A 25,523-nucleotide genomic window follows, 5' to 3' on the forward strand; every position below is an offset into this window, starting at 1 on the left:
GATTAACTGCATTTTATTGTACCATCTGAACTTTTGTTTGACTTTGGTTTGTTTTAACAAGCCATAGTTAAGATTATGGTCTAGGTTCAACTATAACAAGCTGCAGTTAATTGAAAATGGAAGTGAAAGCTTCCAAACTGCTTTTCATAGACATGCAAAAGGAGAGGTGAGGATGAGGAAGCTTGTTAACCTATGGCTTGTTGCAAGTTGTTCTTGTAAGGCTAACTGGTTGTTTAGAGTTACGGTACATCTGAATGAGGCTATAATGTTAGAGTTAATTCCCCTGATAGCCTAATGCTAATCTTGGAATTTAAATACCTTGGCTCAGGGGTCAGCAAACTTATTCAGTAGGGGGCCAGTCCACTGTCCCTCAGACCTTGTGGGGGGCCGGACCATATTTTGAATAATAATAATAATAATGAACCAATTCCTATGCCCCACAAATAACCCAGAGATGCATTTTAAATAAAAGGACACATTCTACTCTAAGGTTACCAGATTTTTTTCAATGAATCCGGGGACACTTTTCAACTTCAATGGATTTTGTATGGGGACTGATTTGTAAATCCGGGGACTGTCCCTGGGAAACGGGGACGTCTTATAACCATATTCTACTCATGTAAAAACATGCTGATTCCCGGACTGTCCGCAAGCCGGATTTAGAAGGCGATTGGGCCTGATCTGGCCCCCGGTCCTTAATTTGCCTACCCATGCTTGGCTAGTATGCTAGGCTTATTAATTTATACCTATTAAGTATTAAGTGATCATAGACGGAACCATTCAGGTTGACCTTTACCAGCATGTACATTTGTTGCTGTTTTGGCAATTTTAACTCTGGGCCTGCCTAATGGGTTCTTCTGATCAGTGTTAAGATTGTGGATATAGGAGGGCGTGTCAAAGAATGGAATTAATTTGTTTTACCAAAATTTTGGAATGCATGACATATTTTTTTATGTGAAAATGGCTTCCACCAGCCACCCCACATTAGTCTGAGTGTTTTTTAAAAGTGACTTATATGATTTGAGGGACAGGGAAGAGATAGATGACACTGATACCATGGAAAAGTAGGGGGCAAGTGGTGCAGATAATATACCGTAATTGGGCTTGTTGGTGTGAGGTAGAGTTAAACATCACAACCTAACTATACCCAGCCGTTTTGTCGTAGTCAGCCACTTTGCTAGTTGTATGTTCTGTGATTGACCTATATGAGAGGCAGGGATGGCTAATTCAGAGATTCATTTCCTCTGCCTTTCTTATCAATGAACACTTAGGCAGCTGCTTTGAACATTTGACACCTATACTGGACAAAGAAATAGGAACATTATTTTTTGTGTTAAGTGTATGTTGCAAGTTTCTTCAGATTATTTTTTGGACTTTTCCTGATGCCTCCTGTATATAGTGTAAAGTAAGACCTTCTCATTCAAATGTCCTGCAGCTTTTAATTTTCTGTTCCCAAGAGAGTTTCCTGTTTTACTATGTGTGAATTTTTAAATTTTGGTGCGTGTACTTGTAGACTCTAGTAATTATCATGCTGTTACAAAGTTGCTCTGAAGAACAATGTCTTAATTGCACAATCTTAGATTGAAATTTCAGATGCTGTTTAGAGTGGCTTCTTTCTTTCCTTTCAGGCAACTTTAATTAGCTAGAGATGTGATATTTTAAAATCAGGCTTTTAAATATAGATGGGAAGAAGAGGATTGTTCTGGGTTGGTAATTAGCAAATCTGTCTGGAATTGTCAGCCTATATTTCAGTATATCCGTAGATGTAATTATTGGAATTGTTTGCTAGACTGGATTTAAAATTCTGATTTTGTACCCCAGGGGGCAGTAGTTTACTTTATATAGTGGCTTTTTCATTAGCTAGTGAAACTGTGCTAAAATATATGCAGTCAAAACTTGCATTTTAGATTATGGATTTTTGCACACAGAACCCAACAGTTGAATAGAAACCTATAGACTAAGAAATTTCTAGAGACTATTACTGCAGAAATGGGACTTTGTCATAATGACCTCTGTTGTGAGGCTGAGATAATAGGCTGATTTTAAACTAGTGATTTAGATGAACTTTCCGTTTGAAAAGTTTGCACTTTTAAAAAAATGCCATTGAAGGATAGTTTACACTTTAAGATTGGTTGTACCTGTTAAACTTTAATTTATGTATAACTCAACATGCACAACAGATTTATACACATCTAATTTGTACAGTCAGTTCGCATTCTAATCCACTTCCAACTAATGCATGCTATCAGCCTTTCCTATATAACATTTTGATGGAGTCTCATGATAAGACAAAAAATCTTGTTGCACGTCAGGACAAGAAGCATCCTTTTTATCGCTCACTGTCAGAATAGTCGGCCCTTTGTGGGTTCCATCTCCAAAGTAGATTTAGGGATTTCAAATCCAGCCATGAATCATGGAATAGGTACTCATTTCAAAGACATAAATTTCTTTTCAATGCAGCCCCTACAGAGGCTGACAGCAACAAATAGCTGTGGGACAACACATGAGAGTGTTTGTCACTCCAGGTAGAGAGAGTTGTGTTAGGTCAGTTCCATCCATCTCCCTCTCCCCAGGTCTCGATTATGCAGATCAGGTCAGCCTGTTTGTTCACAATAACATTATGGATCTTAGGAACTGGGTTAGTGTTCAGTAACACCACCACCAGACCTCCAGTGATGCCACAGATAAGAGGTCAGAGTCAGCAACAGAATGCAAGCTTCTGTAAGCCTCCCTCGGACCCAGCCATCCTCTAGCTCACTTACCTCTGCCTCCAGTCACTTGAATAGTTGATATCCCTGAGACTTCCTTGCAAGGCCTCCCTTCCAGGCACGTTTTTCAAGGACTTTCTCCTCCATAACCACACACTACCCCAGGAGCTCACAAAAATAGCAGTGCAGGCTGTAACAGGAACTATATATCAACAGTATCATCAGCACCTCAGTTAGCCTGAGAAATATCAGTAGCATTCACATTTCAGATTGAATTTATTATCGGTTTTGAAATGTAGCAGTGATCTAGCTAGCACAATTGTCTTCTGAAATGTGTTATTTGGTGAGAAGGATTGGGTAAAGAATGAACCAAGAACAGCATCTGAGTTTAGCCATAATGTGGACAGTGAATAAAGACATGTAATGTATTCCTGTTCTGTATGTTTACTAATTTGTAAGCATATACATGAACCCCAGAGAGTCAGATTTATCCTGTTCTTACTCATTTGAACTGGGATTTTTAATATTCTTTCTGCTTCCAAAGCATTACTTTGGAAAATCTTTCTTGAGCTGGTGTAGGACTACATATTCCTGATGAACCTGAATCTCCCCCAAGGATTTTTAAATAAATAATTAGGCACCATGCATCTGATTTAATGATTAACCTTGATCCTGGCTAGTTTTGCAAAGTCAGATTGTGCAGATGTAGTGATGATGAGTAATTCTTGCAGGAGTCACATTTTTTTAGATAAAAAAAATGGTATCCATGGAAACTGTAATTCAATTCTTTCACATATGCAGTATGTCTGGTCCTAACCGCTAGAACAACAAATAGTATGTATGATTAGCAACCTAGTTATTTCCTGACATCTTAATGCATATGAATTTTGAGAAATGAATTCATTTGCCTTTGGCCAAATCTATAAGACATTTTAAAAAAATCTTTTGAGAGCTAAAATTCACAAAACAACAATAGGAAAAAACAGCCTCCCTCTGTTTTTTTTTGGTGTCTTTCATGAAGGATCTTGTAAACCTTGCTAAACTGGCTGCACATGCTTATTTTGGAGTTCTCTTTCGCAGAAAACTCTTTGCCAAACAGGCAGCATTTGTATTTCTACCTTTTGTAATTAAAAAGACTCATGTATATTATTTGACAATAAACTTCTGGAAACAAAACAATCTGAATTTTCACGTACTTGAACAAGAGTCTATTTGTAATTTCCAGGATGGAAGAAAGAACTAGAGAATAGTGTCCAAAAAGGAAAACATAGCATCTCCTCTCCTTTGAGGTGGTAAAGAAACCTGGATAGATTTCTCTAGTCACCTGATTTTAGCTGATCTATTAATACCCTTCAAACCTGAATGCTTAATGGTGCAGTCCTATAAATATCTGCTCAGATGTAAGCCACATTGAGCTCAGTGGGATTTACTCCTAGGTAAGTTCATATAGAATTGCAGCTTAGGTAACTTTGCCATGTGCTCAGTTCTGAAAACTATTTTGTCATACGTATATTCTAAGAAAGAATGGGTTAGATCTCTTCAATTTGTTCTTCCTCTGAATAATGTAACGGAAGATATTACGTTGCCAAAAAGGCTGGAGTTGGAAATGCCCTATACCAGTGATGAGTCACTGCTGAAGATTTTAAATAGTTGTAATCAGTGTGTTGTCCACACCCTTCCACAGGCCAGAATAATATGAATCATTTTCTTCTGTGTTTCCTAAATAGTTTGAGAGGAAGTAGCATTTATTCCTGTAATAAGTTGTAAAATGCTGGTGGTATCCTCCCAAGTACTGCTGCTGATAGACACATGGGATTTTCAAAAGATTTTTCAAATGGTTTTGGTTTGACTACTAGGCAAACATTTTGTAACCCTAGCAACTTACTTTAACCATAAAGATTATTTCGTATGGCTTTCTGTTGCCACAGATAAATATAACAAGGTGCTAAATATTGATATGTTTGAATTCAAACAAATTATGTTTTTTTTAAAATAGTTGAAGACTAGTATCTTTGAAAACTATGTTCAAAATTGTCCCCCCCCCCCCCGTTTATTCAAAATTATAAATAGTCAAGGTAGGGCTTTTTCCTCAGCCAAGGAATAACAAAAGAAGGACTAATGCATCCAGCTCAGATTTTGCTTCCTGAATGAGCCAGAGCCTCCATAATGTGTCTGATCCCTGACTCATATTTTGACTGGTAACTAGTATTTCAAAATTTGAGACTGTGAGGAAGCCAGTTAGGATGTTCTACGTTAAGGAAGCCTTGTGCCCCAGGTGGAAGAAAGAAGGCTCTCAAAATTGCAGTGATTTTTTGTGTCTTGTTTTTTTAAATGAAGATACTTGCAAAATAGTCAAATGCTCCACTTCCCTAATAGTCACATTGCTACTTTACAGCTTTGCTTCTTTCTGCAGTTGGAAATATGTGGAAGCTATCTTACTTTTGCTGGGTATATCCTGGACACTTATTTTCTGTCTGCCTCTTGTCTAGTGAACTGTGGGTGGGGAATCTTCAACTGTTTTTGTCATACACAGGAGATATTCTCAATTAAAAAAACCCTAGAAATAATCCAGACTACCACTTAGACTCATAGAGAATACACACACACACAATCTCGTTGCTAAAGAATATACTCCCATTTATCACTTACTATACTTTGCACGTTAAAGATTAGATACCTCTCTATTCTTCTGTGTAAGTGTTCAGCCTCAGTGGCAGTTAATTTGTCCTGCTATATGAGATATCATGCATATCAGGGAATTATGGAATATACAGTCATCAAATGTATCCCAGTTCTGCCACATCAGTAGTTCTATTCCTTTTTAACAAGGTTACTTGATTGTAATGTTTAATCTCAGAGTCTTGGAGGTTGGCTCTATATCAGGGATTAGCAAACTTTTTCAGCAGGGTGCCGGTCCATTGTCCCTCAGACCTTGTGGGGGCCCCGACTATTTTGAAAATAAAATAAAATAACAAATTCCTATGCCCCACAAATAACCCAGAGATGCATTTTAAATAAAAGCACACATTCTACTCGTGTAAAAACACGCTGATTCCTGGACCGTCCGCGGGCCAGATTTAGAAGGCGATTGGGCTAAATCCGGCCCCCGGGCCTTAGTTTGCCTACCCATGCCCTAGTCTAATTCCCTAGTATTGTGATTTCTCATATTCATGCCTGCTGTTCCTGCTAGAAAGTAAAGGCTGCCTATGTGATTTGGGTCTGCAGTGGTGATGGTAGTACTTCTCAGCAAGAATTCATAACCCTGGACTTTTGTCATCTTCCAAGAAAGAAAATACTATTGAACTGTTCTGGACTTTATTCCCAGTAAACATAGAATCATAGAATTGTAGAGTTGGAAGGGACCTCAAGGTTCATCTAGTCCAACCCCCTGCAAAGCAGGAATCCCGATGATAAGGCTCCTTCTGTGTCAGATTAAAATTGAGCATCAGATGCACTTTGAAAGCAGGCTTTCCCTTTTCAAAAAGCAAATGAATGCTGTATACTGATATTTACCTCCTTTGATGTCTGACTTATCATATGATGGCTTTCTATGAATACGGTCTTTGTCTTAGCTTCATTATTCAGCTTTGTGACTAAACACGGTTGGAAACTTCACATCAAATAGTCAAATTCTTGAAACAAAATGTTACCCCCCCAAAAAAAAACTTAGATCACAATCTGTTGTGCTGCTGCTATTACTGGTTTCTTCCTATGAAGTACGAATTATCTGGTGTTAGAATTTGTTTTTAGTGATTTCTTGTTGTTAAGATACCAACTGGAAAACTCCAGTCTGACAGCATTGTCTCCTGGCTACTGAATGATATGAGTATATACATGCTCCCAGAGTCATATGGGATCTGGAATTGCACATGTGTGTAGAAGGTGGTGAAGATGACAGTGTCTGTTTTCTGCTGTTTGGTGTCAGTCTCTCACACCTCATGGCTTCAACCTTCAGGATAGGAGTTTCTTAGGGGAAACATGGGGAGCTGCTGCCACAGTGATGGGAGTTTAACAGGCCCTGTAAGCAAGTTGAAGCAGTGTTGTGCCTCTCGGAATCCCACCTACAAGAAGCCTACAGCATACTATTCTAAGAGAAGCAAATCCTATCGTTTCTGATAAGCTGGAGTCAGTTTCCAGCAGCTGTGGTGTGTCCTCCTTGGATTTCCTAGTCAGAAAGGTTCATACTAGGAGAGAACTTTGGAGACAATGGAATCAAGAGTTAGTTTTGTTGAACAACGAAGAACAAAGAACTAATGGTCTGAGAAACAGGTATTTTGAAGGAAATACAGTCAACAACCTTTTCACACAGAGGTTACGTTCTCCCTGCTCCGTGCACATCATTTTGGACTCACAGCTGTCCATGGAGGCGCAGGTCAATTCTATATCCAGGGCAGCTGTCTACCAGCTCCACCTGGTACGCAGGCTGAGACTCTACCTGCCTGCGGACTGTCTCGCCATAGTGGTGCATGCTCTATTTATCTCCCGCTTGGACTACTGCAATGCGCTCTACGTGGGGCTACCTTTGAAGGTGACTTGGAAACTACAACTAATCCAGAATGCGGCAGCTAGACTGGTGACTGGGGGCAGCCGCCGAGACCACATAACACCGGTCTTTAAAGACCTACATTGGCTCCCAGTACGTTTCCGAGCACAATTCAAAGTGTTGGTGTTGACCCTTAAAGCCCTAAACTGCCTCGGCCTAGTATACCTGAAGGAGCGTCTCCACCCCCATCGTTCTGCCCGGACGCTGAGGTCCAGTGCCGAGGGCCTTCTGGCGGTTCCCTCATTGTGAGAAGCAAAGCTACAGGGAACCAGGCAGAGGGCCTTCTCAGTAGTGGCACCCGCCCTGTGGAACGCCCTCCCATCAGATGAGATAAACAACTACCTGACATTCAGAAGACATCAGGGAAGTTTTTAATGTGTGACATCTTAGTGTATTTTTGGTCTTTGTGGAAGCCGCCCAGAGTGGCTGGGGAAACCCAGCCAGATGGGTGGGGTACAAATAAATAATAATAATAATAATAATAATAATAATAATAATAATAACTATTATCAGCAGAGTGTGTATAAACGTGTCCCACTCCATTATGCCCTTCGTCTTTTGGTTGTTGCCTGTACAGAGAAGGGAGGCAAAATCCTTAAACGATTCAGATAGAATAAGTTGAGGACAGTACTACAGAAGAGATTCACTCAAACTTAGAAGAAGTAGGATATGATCCCTTCATGTTCTGTGACAGTTATAATTGCTATCATTAGCTATAATGACATAAGGATAGCTTTTTATTATCGCCCCAAAATATAGCACTCTGTGTCCATATGTTATATTCTATGTGGCATATGGGTATAGTATGTAATTTGCTAATTATACTTTCACATGGGTGGGCAGTAGCAGAATGTCACTTTTAAATTCCCAGGTAATGCTGTGCTGTATGGAGCTGATTCTCTTCAGATGAATTCTTCCCGGAATATGTTTGTTTCATACTCTTATAAACAATATTGTACTTTCAAAAGATGTTATTGCAAGGCAAGTAGTGCTTCTGTAGGTATATTAAATGCATACAGTTAAGAGTCCTTTTTAGTAGGTATTTCGGTATTTCAATGCTTACTGTAACAAGATAACAAAATTAGAAGTACATTCATTTTACATGTCATTTTCCTTGTTCTCTGGGATTTTTAAATGACAGACAACTTACTTTTGTTTTTAATATTAATTTCTGCAACCAGGCATGGAGTTAAGATGAACTTGTGATTTTTATATGGATGAATTTGTGACATATCCAGCAGCTGTGTTTCATGTAGTACCTGACTTGCTTATGCTTTTTGAAAATATATTTATGCCAGCTTTCCTTCCTGCATTGTTAGAATTTGCTTAGAGAGGGCTTGTAGTCACTAGAAATATACTTAACATTTAAAAAGATACTGTATTAAATATATTTGCAAACACACATTTGGGAATGTTCTGTTTGCTTTCTTGTGATTTATAGGTGCAGCCATTGCTTCCTGTGTTTCCTACCCCAAGCCAACTGTGGTATATATAGCAGAGCTTTACCTGCATATCTTGATAGGCAGGGTTCCTCCAGAGGCTTACCCTTAAATATCAATTGGGACAGTCCCTTGAGCTTTCCAGAACCTAAGCCCATTCTCGTCTTTTCTTTCTTTCCTCCTGCTCTGAGGGTTTTGTTTTTACAATCAAGTTGCATATAAGATTTGTAAAATAAACAAATAGTTTAAGGTCTGCATCACTGTGTCCCAGTACTGCCTTATAACTTTCCATAACAACCCCCCCAAAAAGCAATTCCTATTGAAAATTAGCCTTGAGAGATGGTGGAAACCAGTGACATTTCATACACCCTCCTTTCCTTGCAACCTGGAACAGGTAGCCAATTGGGACCCAGTTATTTGTAAAAAGAGGGACATTTTGTGACAGGTACCTACAATTAATTCCAAGCACTTGATTGTTGACACCTGTGAATCACACACAGAGCCCGCACCACTGATGAAAACAGCAGCAGCGAGTGACCTTGTCCCTATGGGACACTATCAGATCCAGGCTTTGAATAGCAAGGTATATTTAACTTCTTCCTCTCCCCCCTCCCACCTCTGCAATTCCAGTACAGACAAAATTCCAGTTCAGGTGATGGGAAGTCTATGTGACTCTGTTTCTTTGTTACCGCTCACTGAAAATGTAGTTTTTGGGGCTGCTGAAAATTGAGTGAATGTTTATTTTAATGCCTGGAGCTGTCCTCCAACTTCATTAAATCTTGTGTTCTTAGGAAAGGTGTGTTTGTTGAATATCTGCCTCTCTGCAGCTTTTAAAGGCACAGGAGCTCTGGTAAGAGAAAAGGTAGTAACCATGTTGTTCCCTGAAGACATATGCTCTGAGGCATCTAGACTAACACCAGCAGCCAGATTGCTAGTTTTTCTGGGTCTGTTGTTTTGAGTTTACAAAAGCCATATATGGAAAAAAGAGGGGGGACACAATCCTGTGCACTTAGAAGCAAGTCCTGGTTTAGCTTTAGAAGCTCTGGCTGGAAGCTGCTTCACGTACCACCGATATAGCCATGCTAAGAAGACCTTTATCTGATTAATTTTTGCATGTCAGGTTGCTGTTAAAGGCATAGGATCAGGGCCAGTAATAAAAATGGGGACTTCTAAAACTGCCGTCTCCTATACTTTCTTGGGAGCGAGCCTTACTGCATTCAGTACACATTCTAAGTAAACATGCATTGGATTGGGCTGCATGTTGCAAAATAACTCTGGAGGTAATATTTGCATTATACTTCTGTAAAGGAGTGATGTATTTTCACTACTGTGTAAGTACTAATTATATTGATGAGGTATGACTTGGCATTGATTACTTTCACAATCCTATTTTTTTAAAAAATCAAAAGCAAGACTTGCAGTGTCCAGTGGGTTTTATTCTCATATGAGCGTGCATAGGATTGCAACCTTGCAATGTTCCACCTACCATTAGCTCTGTTAGCCTTAGCACTTCTTACCATAAGCTGCCCATCCCTCTGCCCCACCAGCCCCTATAGGTGTTAGCTGCCTTTGCCCTTTAAATAGAAAAAAGAAGGGCAAAGTGCTTCTAGTTTTCCTCAGTTTTAGATAGCTTCAGCCCAATCCTATGCATGTTTACCCAGAAGTAAATCTCAGGAGGCCTTTTTGGACATAATGTTCCAGACTAAATAAAACCATAGTTCTGTTGAGCCAGGAACATTATGTTCGAAAAGACTCACAGAAATTTACTTCTGGGTAAGCATCCACAGGGCTGGATTGAAGTTGTCAAACCATAGTATTGAGAACATTGGACCTGCATGTTCCCCCTTCTCCCCCCCCCCACCTTTGGCTCCTTTACCCACTGACCTCAGTGTCCTGATACGTTTAAACCAGAGCTCCATGTTGCTTCTGAAATGGGAAACTCTCATTTAAATAGATGAGGATGGAAGTTTCAGAGCCAGTTCATAAAGGGGAACATGGTGAGCCTCAGTGCTCATTGCTGACTTACTAAACTATGGTTTAGTAAACTAGGAACATTATGACCATACAAGATCACTGTGTTCAGTGTAACTTAAGGTAAAGGGACCCCTGACCATTAGGTCCAGTCGTAACCGACTCTGGGGTTGCGGCGCTCATCTCGCTTTATTGGCCAAGGGAGCTGGCGTACAGCTTCTGGGTCATGTGGCCAGCACGACTAAGCCGCTTCTGGCGAACGGAAATGCTGTTTACCTTCCCGCCAGAGCGGTACCTATTTATCTACTTGCACTTTGACGTGCTTGCGAACTGCTAGGTTGGCAGGTCAGTGTAACTTATTTCTCCCAATTAAGAATTCATAGGATAGCAGACTTAAAACATCTAATGTCCAATTTTGAATGCATTGTTTTAACCAAGTTTCATTTAAATAAATGGGATTAATTTACCAGTATGAGGAAATGACTGAGGCGACAATGTAAACAAAATGGTTTCTAGCTAGAATTTCAAAATCTCCGAGCTGAGGACAGCTGAGTCAGTCACTTGGAATTTTGTTTAAAAGTATTTTTCTTCTGAAATGTGAATCTTGTTTCATTGTATACTACTGAACTTATTTTTCACCACAGAATTTGAAAATACCAGTGTTTGGTTGATACCTGAAAATTTTGATACTTAACCCATAGGAATATATCTACAGTATTCATATCCAAAGCAGCTTACAAGATACTTCATATATCTCTTGTTATGGTCATTCAGCGCATGTCCGTTGGAACTCTGCTAAGTCTGTATTTTAAGATCTGAAATTGAGAACCTTAAAAATGTAAGGTTACTTAATATGAACTGGAAGTACTGTTGAGTTAAAAAAGCAACATTTCCAATACTTTGGGCATATGACCCATTTATATAATACACCCACAGATCACTGCTACAGCTCAGCAGATTCAAACCAAAGCTGTAAATTCAGATTATTGGATGACATTTTTTGTTAGTGTTTGTTAATATCCTCACTTTTCTTAGGTGCTTGTTAGCATGCTAAATATGTCTTTTAACAGCAACCCAAATATTTCTGGTAAGCAGCTATTACTTTGTATAATGGATTGATTTTTTTTCAAGGCTTTTTAATTCCTAGTTTATAAAGACTAAAAAGTTGCATGGCCACAGAGGGTTAACTGAGACCGTTCTGAGAATATGGTAACATATGAAAGCAGTTATGGGTTGGAATTGTTTATTTTCCTACATTGTTAGTCAGCAGTGCCAGTATACGAGTTTCCTTGTGGCTTTTAGTGGAAAATGTTGAAGGCTCAACAGAAATCTTACGTTTTAACTGAATTAGTCACACAAAACTGGCATCGATATTCTGTGAGGGCTGCCCCAAAGCTGCTTTTTTCCCTCCCCCTGCTACAGGAAGTTGCATCCAGAGCAGTAGCTCAGTTATTTGGTAAGTGTAACATGTGAGCATTACTAGGCATTTCATTCTGCGGATCTATTGCTCTGTTGGAATACTGCTGCGGGTGCGATTTTTGTGTCCTGTTAATGTGTTCTGTAATGACCTTTTTAAAGCACTAGCTTTTTATACCGTTTGCAGTACCATCTGCTGCGTGAAAAATCCTAACTTAATGACAAAATTTGGATAAATAGAGCATTTAACGTGAAGAACCACAGGACTTGCATAGACACAGATCTTCAAATAAAGAAGTTGGCTGAAAGATGATGCGTGGAGCCTGATTTTCTCCCCCCTCCCCCCCTTTTTTACATCGGTCTGAATGAAGGCTATAATGGAACCTCTATTCACACAGTGATCAAAAGAAGCGCTCGAGTGATGAACTACTTCTGCAGGAAAAGTCTAAAGCAATAATTCAAGTGCTTGTGTTTGTGGTGTTTTGCTAAAATGTTGTTACCGGCATTTATATCTTATGTGTTCGTTGTTGGAGCAGCTAGCTAGAGCAATGGTCTGGTGATGGAAAACAAATGTTCTGCATTTCTTTTCTGACTGATGGAGTAGCATTCTGTGTTACGGTCTGTTGGGGAATCTAGATTGAAGAAGCAGTATTATTTGAGTCTCATTGTCCTTTGTTGTCTGACTCATCACATGTAAATGTACTGCAGCTTAGCTGTACATTGCAGGCATTTTTACATGGAGAAGAAATGTCAACCTTGGAGCTTTAGTGCTGAATAACTGTTGAGTTATACGTTGCTTTTTGTGTGATGGACTTTTGATTTTAAGGCAGTAGCATTTTTAATTGCGGAATGATTATGACCTGGAACACTTGGGGCAGTCATGTATGCCTTTTTCGGTAGAAATCCTGCTACCGTTAACTGGAGGCTGACCTTGCTGGAGTGGGGAGAGCTGTGATCATCTCTGCCAGAGCAATTGTCTCTTGTTTCATTCTATACAGAATGGTGTTATGTCGTCTATAACAATGATTTTACTGTTTAGGTAGTCTTATTCTGTAGAAATTAAAACAAAAGCAAATTGGCTGGTGAAAGTTCAGAATTTTTATATATACTGTTGTAATTTCTACTGTAAGAGGATATTTTAGTAATTGAGTGCTATAAAGTAATAGCAGAACTATTTTAGCAGAACTTTTTATGGAATATTTTGGAAAACTTCATTAGCTGAATATGTTGTTGAATTTGACAAATAGAATATAATTTAAGTTATGCCATTTTAAATATTTCAAAAAAAAGCACTAGTGTTTCTAAATTATGTTTGAGAGGAAAAGAACTTTCTGTGCTGTCTTGGCTATCCTTGGGACAAGGCTGTTACAAATCTAATTTTCTCCTTCAAACGGGTCGAATGAGTCGTGTGTGTATTGTTGTTTTGGAGGAGGTGGAAGATGATTCTCCCACGTTTATTTCCAAACTGCCTCAGGAAAGCATATCTCTACATCCTTCAGCTTCAGGACATTGCTTGGTAAGAGGTTCTTGCGAAATATGTCCTGTTTGTAATTGTGGTTCAAGGCTCCATTGACTTGCCATAAATATGAAACTGTAGCTGGTATTTATTTTGCTGAAGTAGTTAATATGGTTGTGTAGATTCACTTCTGTGTCTAACGATAATCCTAATGAATGAAACAAATTCTCTAGATTGTTCCTTTTCAAACCTTAAGGAGTGCTCCAATCATTGCCTTCAAAAGTAAATTGGCAAAGAAGTGAATTTTGTAGCAAATTGTTTCTAACACAGCTCCTAAAATAATTGGTTATGTAGTCTTTCAAAAACCATATAGTATATTCTGTAGTAAAGCAAGTCCCATTCTTTAAAAATATGGAAAATAGATCATGTGATGCAGGGCTACTAGTCCAGCAACATTGTAATAGTGGAGTAGTTATTATTTATTGCTTTGGCAATAATGCTTTCACATGTTTATGGTGGTGGTTAGCACATGTAGATATTTTTAGAAATAGATGTGTTTGTCACCAGATCATTTAGATGTACTGCACTTCCTTATTTGTCTATCACATTGCATGCATGTGTCTAGTTGTTTTCTGTTTCTTTCAGAAGGCATTCTGCAAAATTGGTATGCAATAATCAGGTATTTTTTTATTTTTATCTTGTATAGATAATTAGTGGAGTATGGTTGTTTATGTAGAAGAGCATTTTAAAAGAGTGCATTAGACAGATTTTTAATGAAGTATTTGTGATATGGAATGTTTTGGTACTCGTCTAAAACTGCTGGAATAATTACACCTGAATAGCATTAAAATTAAAATGCTTTCTCTGTTTTCTTATATTTTAGCCACCACTTGTTCAAGCTATATTTAATGGGGACCCTGATGAAGTTCGTGCACTAATTTTTAAGAAAGAAGATGTTAACTTTCAGGTAAATGCCTTATTTTTTGCTCATAGATTTTATTTTATTTTGTTGTCTTTTTCTTGTTATCTGAGACACTCCAGAAGTCTTTGTAATAAATTTATTGATTTACGAAATATAACTTACCCTACTACTATTCTGTCAGATTTTACCTACATTTGGTGGTGAACTAATTAATCTGTTTAGTTTAAAGAAACACTTGCCTATCTTTCTTCTTAAGTTTTTAAGATATTGTAATAATAATAAGACTGCACTAAATTGCAACAAAGTTACCAACTCAAATATGGTTTCTCCACCATATACCACTATCCAGCCTCTAGTTACTAATAATCCTTACCCACACCCATAATTCATGTTGGTGTTCAAGTCATCTCATTTTAGCCCTTTCTTAAAACCAAGGAAAAAGATGGGGGACAGAGGAATGCCAAAATATTTCACTTTTTAGAGCTGGTAAACTGGATCAGGTTTCCTGCTGCCATGTTGGTTGTCCAAACTACTCATAATGTGACCTGTTCTTTGGCAGCTGGATAGACAATTGCAGGCCTTTTTTCTGTAGGTGCAAGAGGCTTTTTAATATTGCAAAATCAGTCTAATGAATTTCCCAGCAGCCAATATGTTTCATGTACAAGCGGGACCTGCAAAAAATAAATAAATGTGGCATTGTGGAATTTATTGTTCAGCCACCCCTGCCTTCTTCCTTGATAATTCATTCCATTTCCCCTTAGTTTTCTCTCTTATTTGTATTCTCTTCCCAACAACCAGTCAGCATTCCATGCCCACTGAGCATGCTCAACCTGCTCATTGGAATGTTTTGTGAGCTGTTGTCCCCTGATACTTCTTTCTTGTGCTTGAGTGGTGCTGGCTACATATGAACTGGCATTAGGAGAATTAAGATAATTATATATGATGATCCTGTTATTATATTCATGCGTCACAATTCTTTGTATATTCACTTGGAAGTGTCACATTTAGTTCAGTGGGACTTACTCCCAAGTAAGGAAGGGTGCATAGCCTTGCAACCTTAGTCATGCAGTTATTATGATCATACTAATTATCTGATGTTATATGATTTATCGTCTGACTGCTGTTAGAAACAGGATGCCTGACTAGATGAGCCCTCAGTGTGAGACTAATTCAGTGTTATACATGCTTACTCAGGAGAGAGACCTGTTTAATTCTGTGGGATTTTTTTGCTAGAAAAATGTGGCCTGTAATTCTAATTCCAATTTTCTGGGAGTAAGATCCATTGAATTCAGTAGGACTTGTTCCAGAGTAGACATAGACACTAGGCTTTTAGTCTGTCAACATTCCAGAGGGATATGGTTTTAAGTACTAATCGGGTATTTAGCATACAACTTATTTTTAATGCTGTTTTACAAAATATGATGGGAAAATTATGCTTTATTATGACTTTTAAAGAAGTTCTTACTGTGTATGAGGAAAATAGTTATAGGTTTACTGGCGAAATCTTGGTTCAATCTCAACCTGACTAGAATTAGGCACTGAATTTAGTGGTTGTTACTAGTGGTTTTAAAACAAATGTATTCTTTGTATACTGGGTAACTTTTGTCATGATGGGTGTTGGCTGGTGAAAATGTGTAATGAAAAATAAATGATTGAAATCAAATGTCATTGAAACAGGGCTGCTCATTAGAATTTTAAACCAATGTTTCAAATGCAAGATCTAGTGCACAGTAACTCTATTATAGTTGTGTGAGCCAGAGCACAAGATGCTTTCCAAAAGGACACAAGGATTTGGTTGTAATAAAGCCTGCAGTGAAGATAGGCTCTGTCCTAGTTGTATTCTTCTTTATTCTGCAAGTTATGAACAAAACAGGAATTGAGTGAGTTGTGATCCAACATGTGTAATGAAATAATACATGATTAGGGTCAAACCATTCCCGATTTGTCCTCTGTTCTGTTGGTGGTACAGGCAGCCTCTCGTTTACATGTGTTCAGTATGTGTGCAACCGTGTATACGCACATCATGCTGAACCTGGAAATGTCATAAAGACAGCACTAAAAAGGTGGAATGGGGTGTTTGCAGGCATTTTCAAGGAGTTTAAATTATACGTGATTTCACTGATGCGAGCAGTGTCTCAAAATGTAATCCTTACGTAAACGGGGGGCTGCCTGTATTGTGTTTCAGATTTTCAGCATGTTAAGTAGTGTGTTATTTTGTAAAGTAAATAATGCTGAAGTGCTAATTGATGGTGGCACACAGATTATAATGAACTATAATGCTTAGTTGCTGCAAACCTTCCTTGATGGTTGTAGGCTAGAGCTCTGATCCTAGAGTGTGTCTTCTAATGTGTGCACAGATCTTCTGTGGTTGGGGTTCTTCATTGATCAACACATGCTGGGGAATTTTGATAAAGTTTATCTGCTTATAGTGATAGGACAAGCCATTTGTGGAGGAGGAGCTCTTAGAACTCCCAGGTCTGAAACAGACTTGTGGATGAGGGTTGTGATATTTTCGTTTCGGGGAAATGTTATATTCTTCACTGTTTGGGTTGTCAATGAACATAATTTAGTCTGGAGTAAGCAGGGTTTTAGTTGAAACTTTGGAAGAAAGAGAGTACTCCCCTGCTAATTAACTTCATTGGCTAGGATCTGTAGAGCTTGTTCATGAGTGGAATAAATCCTGACTGGGTGTGTGTTGAGTATTTTCCTTCTAGCTGCATCCTGGAAGGAAAATACAGGGTAAGGTGTAAGGTAGGAAGGGAAGTCAGCTTCTGGGTGCATGTGATGTTCTTCCTAGTTCTCTAGATCCTGGTCGCTGTGCAAGAGTAGCAAACATTCAGTGCTCTGCTAAGGTTGAATAATAGTTAAACAGTAGTCTGTTAAAGTTGTTTCCTGCCTTTGGCCTAAATTTACTCATTGTTGTCCACTCATCAGCCACTGATGGAGTTTCTGGGGAGGTAAAAATTTGTTCTAAATTTTTACCATGTTTAAGCTTGAGGCCATGCAATTTTGCATTTTGTTGGAGTCACCATGCATGCTCTATAGTTATACAAACAAAGCAGGATGGAACCGTGTGCAAAGGCCCTCCATTGTGGATTGGTAGTTCACTAGCACAGAAGAGACATTTCTAAAAATAGACACTGACCAACATAATGTTTCTAGACAAACATGATTTTTCATTTCCTTTTTATGTAAAGATGCCAACAAACTGATTAGTCATTTCCTCCCATTTAGTAATGTAAGTTTGCACTTACTTAGAAGTGTTAAAATAAAAAATAAAAAATTGTCCAGTAGCACCTTAGAGACCAACTAAGTTTGTTCCGAGTATAAGCATGCACGCGAAAGCCTATACCCAGAACAAACTTAGTTGGTCTCTAAAGTGCTACTGGACAGTTAAAAAAAAAATTACTTTGTGTCAGACCAACACGGCTACCTACCTGAATTTAGAAGAGTTAGAAACAGAGCAATGAAAGCTAGGAGCTAATGTAATTCCTTGTCATAAAACGCACCTAGAACAATGGGAGTTTTGAACGCTGTTTGCATAGTGGAATAGTGCATAGTGTGTTTGCATAGTGTGAACAGTGGAATATTTTTCTACAGGCAGAGAGAGTCCTCCCCAATTTCCAGGAAGGGATAGTTCACACATGGTGCTAGGCCATGATTTAACTTTATGTGGAGAAAACTTGGTGAATCCAAGAGACTCCTGCACTCTCCCTTCCTGGACTGCCAGGACAAGGACTTCTGCTGATATTACTTTCTGTCTCAATGAATCTCAGCTTGTTTATTTACATTTGTATCTCACCCCAATCCTGGGGTAACAAACATCAAATGCTATACAGTACAGTTAAAATAAAATAATTTTTTGACATATTTTAAAACATTGTAAAGCCATTTAAAACATTTATAATATCTAAAACAACAACCATATACCCTCAAAGTTATTAATTTCACATTTACCATGGCTAATATCTGTCACTCATCAAATACCTGGGTAAATATAAATGTTTTAACATGTGCCCTGAAAGTCAGTGAGGGATATAGGTGCACCTTACCAGGAAGGCCATTCCACAAGCAGGGAGCCATCACTGAGAAGACCCAGGATCCTTGCAATAAGATGAATCTTCACATTCATGAAAGTGCAGCACTTACAATATTTTGAATTACAGTGGTACCTCTGGTTACGAACACTCCTGGTTATGAACACTTCAGGTTACAAGCTCCGCTAACCCGGAAGTAGCTGCTTCTGGTTGCAAACTTTGCCCCAGGATGTGAATGGAAATCACGTGCCGGAGGCGTATGCGCAGCAGGAGGCCCCATTAGCAAAAGCGCGCCTCAGGGTAAGAACGGTTTCAGCTTCAGAATGGACCTCCGGAACGAATTAACTTCGTAACCAGAGGTACCACTGTAACTATCATTGCAGTATTACTTGGGCACGTCTAAATTAATGGTAAGCTAGATTGTGGAATAGTACTGATCTGAAACATGTGTAATTTTCATCTGATCTCCCAACCTTGCAGAGAGTGCAGATATTGTAGTTTTGCTGGAAATTGTTTTGGAATGGAAATGAACATGCTTACCTACTTTTGTGCTACAGAAACAAATAAAGCATATATTAAAATCCCTCAGTTCCATTGTTAGACACACATTCATTTCTTCTGATCGTCCGGCTGTGAGGCATGAAGGCCCGCTCCCTGCAAGGCCCTTTTCACCTGGCCTAGGTGGTGGGACCCAGATTCACCCAGCCCTACTTTGTTAAATATGTATTCTGTAGTTGACCTCCTTTGTAATATTTTATTTTGAAATCTTTATGATAATATTTTTGTTTACTGTTATGTTGCTTTGACAGTATGCTCTATATTTGACTTTCTTCAGATTGTTTTATTTATGTTTTATTGATTTAATATGCTGTAAACCGCTTTGAGATTTTTCTTAAAAATATAAAGCGGTATAGAAATTTTTTAAAAAATAAAAAAATAGTAAAAATTTGTTGGTCTTATCCTTGATATATTTCTGCAACCTCAGCTACAGTAGTTTTTAAAATGACAAATATATCACAATAAAATCTGATCCCGCTATATTTGTACTTGGAACTACTTTCACCTTACAGATATAATCGTTTTTTAAATGACCAACTAAGTAATATAGAGAGGGATGCGGCTGGCGTTGTTGTCTAAACCACAAAGCCTAGGGCCTGCCAATTAGAAGGTCGGTGGTTCGAATCCCCGTGACTGGGTGAGATCCCGTTGCTTGGTCCCTGCTCCTGCCAACATAGCAGTTCGAAAGCACGTCAAGTGCAAATAGCTAAATAGGTACCGCTCTGGCGGGAAGGTAAACAGCGTTTCTGTGCGCTGCTCTAGTTTTGCCAGCAGCGGCTTAGACATGCTGGCCACATGACCTGGAAAAACTGTCTGCGGACAAATGTTGGCCCCCTCAGCCTGTAAAGCGAGATGAGCACCGCAACGCCAGAGCCGTCTGCAACTGGACTTAACAGTCAGGGGTCCCTTTACCTTTTAAGTAATAAAGAAGCTGAAAACTAGAGCCAGGATTCAAGAACTTTAGGCTATGTGATGGGGGTTTGAACAGCTGATCCCTATGTTTTTTAGTTTCATGCTCTTTAACTCCTGGTCTATGACCTTGCATCCATGGTAAAAGGGAGTTTTCCAAGAAGAATCCAGTTGTTTTTAGGTAGAAGACATGATTTGAAATATGAAAGTACTTTAAGGAGGAGATAATGAAGACCTCTGTGCATGTCATATCTCTGTAAAAGTATAGATGTTGCCACTCTTGTACTTGTGAAAGCTATAGCCTTTGACAGTACATACTTTTCTTTCTTTCTTTTTTTACTTTTAAGAAAAGCACAGAAATATATGCCAGAGAGCCAATTATAGCTTTCCCCTGGTGTGCTTCTGTAGTGTACATGAGTTGTTTCGGGGGTTTTAGGGTTTTTTTTTTAGTTGGCATGCATCAGCTTGTATGCAACCAAATAGAAATGAATTAAATAAGGAAATCTAGCAAAACACCAAGCAGAAATTAATTAACTTCAAAAGTAGATACTGCTTTGGTCTCTCTGTTTTTTGAGGCATTAATTATTTAAAAGATTAGTGGATAATTTTCTTTTGCAACTGGAACCACACACAAGCAGAGATGTCATAAAAAAGAAAAATGCCTTGTTAAATTGTATTCTCTTCTAAGATAATATTTCAATTAGTAGCTTTCACAGATGTCAGTTTTCACTGATCACAAGGTGCTGCTTCTGGCAACATTGCTTCTGTGTGTCTTGCAGAGTTTGTGAAACATCAGTTTCACTAGAAGCAGCCATGTTTGAATGTGGTATACTGTATACATTTTTAAGTTATACAGAACATGTCTCTTAGCCAGGGTGCATGATGTTTGCTGTGTTGCTGGAAGTACAAAGGGAAGCTATATGCCTGTAAAAATTCGGTGATAAAAACTGCCCCCTGCTCCTTCTATAGCTGCTTGCCCCAGCTTGGACATGCAACACTGTCAAGTTGTGTCAGTGGCAGCAGCAAGACAAGTTCTGCAAAGCAGCTGTATTGGCTTGAAGCCTTAGCCTGGGGTGATCAGCTTCCATTGCAAAGAGGCTTGAAACCAAATTTTCTGGGTAGGACTCATGAAAGCCAAGCTGATTGCAAGTAACAGAACATCCCTTTGGAGAGTCACTTGTGGGCAGCATCACCCCTTGTCAGCTGTTGGAAATGTGGATTGCTAGCTTGTGGACCTGGGTAGGAGGCAGGGTCCAGGGAGTATCTGTGATACTACTCAGAGTAGGAGACTGAGTGGAGGTGGAGGATATTGCTGTGATTTCTCTTAGGTGAGAGATGGATAATGTCTGGAATTGACCAGGTGAGAGCTTGTTGGTTACAGCATTAAAGATCAGGAGATGGTTTGACCGGAAGGGTAATTTCCCAGGAACTTCATTTATTGAATATTTTTGACTGCTGTAAGCACAGGTACTTTAATCATCTTTTTTACCTAGTTCTTATTGCAGTGTTTTCTTAGTTAATGCCATGCTGCTGCTGCTGCTGACTACTGCTTGTAATTAGATCTTTTATTGCTGCTAAAGTGGGGAGTATATTGGTGGGGTATCCATATGCCCAAGTAGTCATGATTTCAGAGCTGGGAGAAATGAGTGGTCCTGGGGTAAGAGTGATCATGAGCAATGGAAGTTATGGTGTGTGGTGAAGGGAATAGCTTCTGGCAGGACTCCCCTTTTCGGTTTTCCTTTAGCCCTTACCTTAGCTCCCTGGTTATTCTATCACTAAATGTGCATTACCAAGAATTAGGTGGAGGAGCTGGGTAGAGTAGATCTGACCCAGCTGTGCCCATCTAGGCAACAGCTTGGGGTCAGTTTACTTGAAGCTTTGCCTAATTTTATTTATTTACCAAAAATTATATACTGCTTGCTTGTAATATAGAGAACCTCTAAGTGGTTCACAAAAAAATAGAAAGTAAAACATTAAAATTATTGATTAAAAAGGAGTTATAAAACATTCAAAAGATGACTAAAATCAACATGAGCTAAAACAGAAAAATACATGCAACTTCTACATGTCTAGATAGGCTTGCCTAAGCCAAAATGTTATAAGCAGGCTTGTGAAGGTGCCAGCCTGATGTCAGTGGGCAATGAATTCCAGAGTATATGCTGCCAGACGAAAAGATTGATTTCTTATAAGTTTGGAATGAGTATTGTGTGGCATCTGTAACAGATTATGGGATTAGACAGGTAAACTGATCCCAAGCAGTTAAGGGTTTAATATATTTATAGTATCACCTTGAACCTGGCCCAGTAGCGAATAGACAACCAATGCATATCTCTGAGCAGAGGTGTTTCATGCAGGCAGCTTCTCACTCCTGTCAGCAACTGTGCTACAGCATTCTGCAATGACTGCAGCTTCCCAATCAAGTGCAAGGGAAGCCCTGCATAGAGTGCACTGAAGTAATTCAGTCGTGAGGTCACCAGTGTCTGAAGTGCTGTGTCAAGTTTTCCTGGCCCAAGATCAGCCATAGCTGCTGATAAAAGTTACTTCTAGCTACTGAGGCTACATCCGGAAAAACTCCCAGACTGCTTACCTGGAGGAAGCACAAATGCTCTCCATAGCAGACAGTTGATCAATTTCTCAGACACAGGAGCCAGTCGCTCACTGTACCTTTGTTTTGCCAGGACTCCAGCTCAGCTTATTTTCCCTCATCCATTCCACCACTGCATGCAGGCACTGGTCCAGGGACCTCATGACCTCTCCTGACTCAGATGTTATGTGGAATGTCAGCAGTGATGTTAATGTGCCCCCAAACTCCTAATGATTGCTCCCAGTGGCTTCATGAAGATATTAAATAGCATTGGGGGTAGAATAGTGCACTGCAGCATCTCATATTATAATCACCAGCGGTCTGGAAAGCACTCTCCTAGTGCTGTCCTCTGGACTTTGTCCTGTAGGTAGAATGGGAATCATTGTGACACAATGCCCTCCATTCTCATTCTCACAGAGCCAGTGTAAGAGGATACCATGGCCAATAGCATTGAAAGCTGGGGAGGGACTGAAAAGCAGGAGCAATGTCACACTCCCTGGGACCCATTCTCTGTAATGGTCATCCACCAGGGTGACTAAGGCCAGGTCAGTCCCATGGCCAGGCCTAAACATAGTTTGGAACAGGGTTAAATAATATGTGGCTTCCAAGAATGCTTGCGACTGCCCTACCACGATTCTCTCCACTACTTTCCCCAAGAAGGAGTATTTGCGAGCAGTTGATAGTTATTTCAGTCCAAAGGGTAAATGGCTGGTTTCTTTAGGCGTGGCCACGCCATCACATCTTTCAAGACAGCAGGTACCACAGTCACCTTGCCTCATATGTGTCTATCTGACCACTCTGATCTTCAGAACTTGTACTTTTACAAGTGCCACTTGATGTTCATTGCACATTTGTGAGAAGTCTTTTAGTGTGGCAGCACCAGGGCTTTTGGAGGTCCCTGCTTGTTAACATTAGGCAGCAGCCTTTGCTACAATGTTTTAATCATCAACAAGACATAGTATTTAGTTACCTGTATTAGTTTAAAATGTGTTACTGATTTTATTTGTTTTAAATATAATTGGTTTGCATATAGTTGTTTAAAGCAGTTTTGTAGATTTTAGCTGGGTTTTTAATCTACAGTTTTACTATGCACAACACTTTTTAATCAAGTAGTTTATACATTTTTCTATATAAATAACCAATGTAGCACCACCACCAATAATTTATTACTTTTACCTGCCCATCTGACTACCGTATTTTTTTCGTGTATAAGACAATATTTTTTCCTTAGAAATAATAGGCAAGAATTGTGGGTTGTCTTATATATGGATAACAGAGGGGGGATGGGTGATTGGTGGCAGCAGCCAGCAGGAGATTGGCAGCGGTGATTGGGCATGTGATTGGTTGCTGCGGCAAGGCCTGCTGATGATTGGCTGTGGATGTTGATTTACAGCAGCGGCAAGGCGTGCGTGTGGCAAGTGGGCAGGTGGGCTTTTGTCGGCAAGCGTGCAGACGATTGGTGGCCACGGTGTTATGTGCAATTTGCAGTGGCAGGCAGGCTATAGAGTGATTGGCAGCGTTGACCCCCCCCCAAAAAAGCTCAATAACTCTGGGCAATTCCCCCCCCCCAAGTTTTTTGTTGCAGTCCCAAAAAATAGGGGTTGTCTTATACATGGAGGCGTGTTATACATGGAAAAATACGGTAATTTACCCTAGTCACTCTGGGCAGCTTTCAACAGAATATAGCAGAACACAGCAAAACAGAATATAGCAGAACACAGCCGTCCCACCAGATGTCAAAGAGAAAAACAACTACCAGACTTTTAGAAGACATCTGAAGGCAGCCCTGTTTAGGGAAGCTTTTAATGTTTAATAGACTATTGTATTTTAATATTTTGTTGGAAGCCGCCCTGAGTGGCTGGGGAAACCCAACCAGATGGTTGGGGTATAAATAATAAATTATTATTATTATTAAACATCAGACATTAAAAGGCTGGTAGGCTGGTAGGTCACTGTGGTCCGTAAAGCTTCAATCTCCCTCACTAGGAGACATCTGAGTGCCTTTTCCAATACCTTGGAACACTGTAGGTGCTGATACAGAACAGGTTCTGTATGTTTCTAAGAGATTTGTTGATGACACTAATATCAAGTGTGTAATCTACCCAAACCTTGGCAAGAACTATTTTTAGGTCCATCAGGATTTTACTTGATTTTAATGTGAACACTTTATTAGCAGTACAGCTTGAATAACACTTATATTTTATTGTCTCAGAGTTTCAATGTGCTAAGTAGAAAGAACTGGAACTGAAAGTATAAAGGGACTATGCAACTGTTTTTCCAGCTACAAAAAAGTGCAGCACCACTTTGCCAAATGAGATGCCAAGAGAACACACACACCTTCTGTTTGCTGTGATTCTAATATTTAAGGTCTTAATTAGGCACCTCTTTTGTAATGCATGAAAAGACAGCCCTTGTTCTCTGAATTTTGTGTGCAGGGGCCTGTTTTGGTTTATTTTATTTTATTGCTTAGTTGCATAACATGTTCAGTTTTGAGCTCAGTGTGTTCCAGAAGATTCAGACTTGTGGAAGCTAGCACTTCTAGCATATTGTTAAAGCATGTTGAATTCAAACTGTAACGAAAGAAATTAACAATTTTTGAAAACTTCCTGTATTTAGGTGAAAGTTACTTGGACCTGTACAGTTTAGGTCTACAACAGTGAAGGGGAACCTATGACAAATGGGCTTAATTATGCCTGGTCTGGGTCCTAATTTGGCCCATAAAGCTTTCCCCCACAGGTCATGCCTACCTGTCATTATAATGTGATGTCAGGTGTAGGGCAGGTACAGACATGTCCACAATGGAGCTTGGCAAGTGGGACTTGTTTGATTCATGTTGAAGCAGAGAGGGGAAAGCTCCAATTTAAGAAGCAAGTTTCATTGATTGGCACTGAGAGCACTCCTTCAAAGGAGCTTGCTCCATTCAGTCAAAGGGAGGCAGCACCTTTGAAGGGTACACATTCAAGGGAGTTCACTCTGATCA

The 25,523-nt window shown here is 39.4% G+C and overlaps 1 protein-coding gene across 2 annotated transcripts in view; it reads left to right on the forward strand.

Moving 5' to 3' along the window:
* The window catches only part of ANKRD28 (ankyrin repeat domain 28), an 84,137-nt gene that overhangs the window by 19,324 nt on the left and 39,290 nt on the right, over window positions 1-25,523 (forward strand). The window contains exons 1-2 of one of the 2 annotated variants that reach the window (XM_083577681.1): window positions 12,118-13,593; window positions 14,417-14,500. In XM_083577681.1, coding sequence (XP_083433807.1) covers window positions 13,477-13,593; window positions 14,417-14,500 — 201 coding nt within the window. In that variant the 5' untranslated portion in view covers window positions 12,118-13,476. Of the gene's footprint in view, window positions 1-12,117; window positions 13,594-14,416; window positions 14,501-25,523 lie in introns of those variants that run through there. The other variant, XM_083577682.1, reaches the window with a different exon arrangement.

Source organism: Podarcis filfolensis, assembly GCF_964270895.1.
Source record: "Podarcis filfolensis genome assembly, chromosome: 12".
Lineage (NCBI taxonomy): Eukaryota > Metazoa > Chordata > Lepidosauria > Squamata > Lacertidae > Podarcis > Podarcis filfolensis.